This window comes from Cinclus cinclus, unplaced genomic scaffold (assembly GCF_963662255.1).
Source record: "Cinclus cinclus unplaced genomic scaffold, bCinCin1.1 SCAFFOLD_32, whole genome shotgun sequence".
In the NCBI taxonomy this organism is placed as follows: Eukaryota; Metazoa; Chordata; class Aves; order Passeriformes; family Cinclidae; genus Cinclus; species Cinclus cinclus.
Genome location: NW_026912098.1, coordinates 1,505,801 through 1,510,641, shown reverse-complemented (window position 1 = coordinate 1,510,641; position 4,841 = coordinate 1,505,801). Strand labels below are relative to the sequence as shown.

The 4,841-nt window shown below is 58.5% G+C and overlaps 1 protein-coding gene across 1 annotated transcript; it reads right to left on the bottom strand.

Annotated features, from left to right (window-relative positions):
* Nucleotides 1–1,168: 1,168 nt before the first annotated feature.
* LOC134057279 (serine/threonine-protein kinase pim-1-like) lies at nucleotides 1,169–3,550 on the bottom strand. Its single transcript, XM_062514274.1, has 5 exons — nucleotides 3,050–3,550; nucleotides 2,913–2,963; nucleotides 2,351–2,717; nucleotides 1,532–1,711; nucleotides 1,169–1,275 (listed from the first exon to the last, which is right to left on the bottom strand). Exons 1-5 carry the CDS (start codon nucleotides 3,548–3,550, stop codon nucleotides 1,169–1,171), a joined length of 1,206 nt encoding a protein of 401 aa, XP_062370258.1.
* Between the last annotated feature and the right edge of the window lie 1,291 nt (nucleotides 3,551–4,841).

The window sequence follows — 4,841 nt, the reverse complement described above, 5'->3', positions numbered from 1 at the left end:
ATCTCCCAAAAGCTCTCATCCCACCGTGACAAGAAGTTGGGGACCCACCTCATGCCATCGCTGCTGGAAGAAAAGCTGGTCCCAAGGGATGTCCTCAGCCTTCTCCAAGGGCACGGCCCATCCATGCCGCAGCTGGTCCCGAGCACTTCCTGATCCACACTGGAGCCCACCTGGAACATTTCCTTTAGAGAAAGAATCAACAAATTAATGAAAATAGATTGCAGTCCAGAAGGGGAGAAAAGAAAAATGGTAAAAAATCTCATCTCTGTCAGGCACTTGAGGAAGGCCCAACCCTAGATGCCAGGGAAAAAGCCACCCACGGGTGAGAGAAGCCCATGCTTTCTCCCTTTTCCCCTGCACTGGCCCCAAAAGTCATGGTGATCCCAAAGCAAGCAAGGGCAGTGGAGCAGCCCAAGCCCTTCCTTGCCTGCCAAGGAAAGCAGCCATGCCCAGTTCTGGAGTCCCACCTCACTCCCACCATGGGGCTTTGTTTGTGTCGTGCTGGCTGCCCCAGCCCGGGGCACGGTGGGTGCTGGGGGCTGTTGGCAGGGCCAGGAGCTGACTCCCATTTCGTACCCACCCCAGCCCATCCCCCTGGCCCTGCCAAAAAGCAGCTTGGCAGATGACAGAAGAATCAGTTTTATCCTCCCCAGCAAAGGGGGAACCTTTGCTTCCTGGCCAGGCTGTGCAATGCCCAAATCTGGGAGCATCCCCCTGGGTCTGGACTCATCTGTAAATTCACTGTGGAGCCAGGCTTTGAAGAAGGTGCCAGAATCCAAGTCCATCTTCAGCTTGCCAGTGGCCAGGTGGAAGAAGAGGCTGCCATCCTTGATGTCATCCTCACTGTCTCCAGCAGCAGCAGCCCCACCTGCTACAGCTTCTCCAGGGGCTCCTTCTCCTTCCCTGGGGTGAGACCAGGCTCTCAGTGTTCTGCCCAGGGCCCAGCTGTCAGTGAACCAGGACAAGCCAAAGCAGCTCAGATGGTGGCCAGCAGTGCTGGGCAGAGCAGCTCAAGGGCTGTGTGTTCCCACCTGATGACCCCTGTGCAGTGACACAGGCAGGACAAAAAAAAGTCTGGGCTTCTTTGCTTCTGATTGCCAAGGCCTGTGTGCAACTGGAACTTACCAGAGCCCTGCATCCAAGTGTGCCTGTGGCTCTCTCCCTTCTTCTATGGCAGGTGAATTTGCTGCATCCAAGGGTCACAAAACAGGTCTTCTGACGAGGGCCTTTCCATGTGGAGCATGGATAAGCACCATCTGATCAGATCTTGGCACTCTGGACAGAGAAACCAGAAACCACCGGTCAGTTGGAGGAGGCTCCAGTCTGCTTTGCCCCACTGTTCTCATGCTCAGGCTGTGCTGCATGTGCTCAGAGCTGGGCCTAAACCTTCCCATCAGTTCTTTGTTTTGGAGGAGAGCAGGAGAGCAGGACATGTGCCACCTCCTCAGCAGCAGCCAGAGCGGGATGCTCACGAGCCCACTGCTGTCTCCCAGCACTGGTATTCCCCCCGTGCCCAGAGATGAGGATTCACCTTGAGAGACCTGTTGTGGCAGCGAGAGCTGATGGTTCCAGCTGATGTTCTGGCCTCTCCTGAAAGGGTGCTCCCCACAGACCATCTGGTGCAGCAGGATGCCCAGGGACCAGAGGGTAGCTGGCTTGCCATAGTACCAGCCAAAGTGGGTCCATTCTGGGGGGCTGTAGGATGGTGTTCCTATGGAATACAGATGGAGTTCATCAGGGGGATGCTGCTGCTCCCAGAGCCTGGCCCCAGAATCCTTGGGCATGCTAGGGCTGCACCAGTGGCACATGGTGTGACCCCTTGCCTCTGGCCAGCACCTGGGACTTGTGTACAAACTTGGGGTTGGAAAAGGAGCCACTGGTGCTGGAAGAGTGCAGCAGAAGCCCTGGCAAGGCCTGACCATGACAAGGAAAAACCCACTCCGTGGTGGGGAAAATCCATGTCTTCATCCTCCTTGCCTGCATTGCCCCAAAAGACATTATGAGGACAAGGCAAGCAATGTGAGCACAGTAGTGCAAGCCCTTTCTCACCTGCCCACCAAAACAGCTGCTGCACAGGTTTGGACCCCCCCACAACCCACTACCCCCACCCACGGGTGTTTTTGTCTGGCTGGCTGCCCCAGCCCCAGTCCTGGACACAGTGGCTGGCAAAAGCTGCCAGCAGGGCTGGAAGCTGGCCCCCCACCCACCCCAGTCAAAAGCAACTCAGATGAAGACTCAGTGCCATGACTGGCAGCAAAAAGGAGAGTCCCTGCTACCACAGCCAGGCTGGGCCCTGAGATGTTGGGCCAGGAGATGCCGGGACCAGGAACACAGCCCTGTGTGGGCTCACCTGCAAAGTGAGTGTAGGCTGTGTCCTGCAGGTAGGTGCCAGAGCCAAAGTCAATCAATTTTGCCTGCCCGGTGGCCAGGTCAAGCAGGATGTTCTCCAGTTTGATGTCCCTGTGCAGGACCCCACAGCTGGTGCAGTACTGCACGGCCTCCAGCACCTGGCTGAACAGCTCCTGTGCCACCTCCTCTGACAGGAACCCCTGTGACCAAATGAAATGACGGAGGTCCTGACACCACTCCGGGTGCTCCAGCACCATCAGGATGTCATTGGGGAGCTCAAGACACTCCAGCAGCTGGAGAACTCCAGGGAAGCCTGTGGACACCTTGTCCAGCAGCACGATCTCCAGTGGTGCGCTGGTGCCATCGGGCTGCAGGAGGACCACGATGCCGTCAGCGGGGCTGATGCTGTGCCAGGACTTGGGAAGCTCTCCCCCAGCAGGGGATGCTCTGCTGGCCCCACACCCGCTCTCCCTCCAGGCTCCTGGTGGCTTCCACCCTTCCGGGTCTCGACTCATCCCATCCTGGCACGCCCCAGCTTCTCCCGCTGGTCCCCGCTCACTCACCAGCTTGCCCCAGTGCTGGACGTGGTTCCATGGCACCCTTTTGATGGCCACCTGCAAGCCAAGGGCAGCAGCAGGCTGAGCTCCTCCTCCTCCTCCTGCCTCCTCCTCCTCTGCCTGCCACTGATCCCACCACTCACCGGGGCGCCGTCCGAGAGCCGAGTCACCGCCCAGGCGCTGCCAAAGCCGCCACACCCCAGCAGCAAACCGAGCTGGTACCGCTCCTTCGTGCCGTGCTGCGCCTCCCCTGCCAGCGAGACGCGGCTGTCAGCGCTCGGCCCGGGGCCAGACATGAGCCCTGAGCACCCCTCAGCCGCCCCGGGCCGGGCAGCCCCAGGTGTTCGCTCTTTGGAACGGGACAGCAGAGGCTCAGGGCCAGCGACCGCGCTGCCGAGCGGTGGAGCTCGGGCCTGGGAAACCGCAACACAGGCAGCAGGAGGAGCCATGCCGTGTGTGTGCTCAACGGGCCGGGGAGGAGCCAGGACCAAGACCAGGACCGTGGCCAGGGCACACCTTGGGGCCAGGGCCAGGGGCCGGGGTTGGGGTCGGGGCCCATGTTGGGGCCGGGGCCGGGTCCGGGGCCGGTGTCGGGACAGGCGGAGCCAAAGGGAGGCGATGCCGCTCCACGCACTGATGTCCATCCAGCAGCACCACCGCCAGTACAGCCAGAGCCAGGTGGAGGTGAGACCATGGCGGGATGGATGGGGATGGGGAAAGGGATGGGAAAGCCCCCCCTGGGGCCAGGGCAGCCCGAGTGTATGGCCGAGCTAGGAACTGGGAGATGGAGACTGGGAGAGGAGGGGGACCCAGGGAAAGAGAGACCGAGAGAGGCTGTGGGACTGCGGGAGAGGGAGAGGAGAGCCAGAGGGTCGACAAAGTCGCTTCTGTCACTGCTGCTGCTGCTGCTGCTGCAACTGAAGCCCTGGGGCCGTTTGTCCCCGTGTCTGTTTTTCTGTTGCCTTTTCGGCCCGTGCCAAGACCTGCGTATGCCGGCGGCAGTCCCTGAACATTTTCTTCCGATGGAAAAAACATCTTTCAAGCACAGGCATTCATGGCCAACACTGGGATTCTCCCTCCAAAATTCTGTATATATGCAAGGGTAGCTCCCAGACAAAAGCTGCCAGGACTATGTAGGTTACTTTGGCTTCCTGAGGGCCAGCTCTTATCTGCCTTTGAAACACTGGGGCTCCCTACTTTCCTTCCTCCAGAAAAGAATTTCTCGTCCTGATGCCCATGGACAAAATTGGCATTTGGCCTCCCAGATTTGGTCTATCCAAGGATATCTCCCAGACAAATGCTGCCAAGACAAACAGGTCTGGCTTGCCTTGGCCTCTGGTGACTGTCTCTCATCTTCCTTCAAAACCTTGGGTTCTGAGGTTGCTCTCCTATAGAAAGGAACTGTCCTTCTTGTCCAGGGGCCCATGGCCTCAAGCATGTGACCATTTGATAGTGGTCAAAGGAGTGGACAAAGGAGTTCAGTGCTCAGTGGGCTGGAGACTGAGGACAGCAGAGGAGAGCCCTGGGAGGGATTGACGGGCAGTTTCAGAGGTGATGGATTTTTTGACAGAGACTATCCAGAGAAAGAAACAATTAATGCCAAGGGCAGTTGTGGAGGCCCAGACTGGAAACAAGGAGAAAGGAATTTCTCTCCTAGAGCAGGGCTGAGGTGCAACACATCCCACAGGAGGAGTCTGGGCCAGCCCAAGGCACAGGCATGTGCAGCAGCTGAAAGGTTCTTCTGACTTGGACTCCTGGAAGGGTTTGTGCAATCTCCTCCTAGGCCCTGAGGTTCAAGGGCTCAGCACCAAATGCACCACGGGGCTCATTGGGACCAAGGAACTCCTGACAAACCACGGCTCTGCCTTGATTTCCCTCTGGTCTGGTGCAGTTCATCAGGAAGGTTTTCTGCTGCACTTCAGGAGAAATATCCAT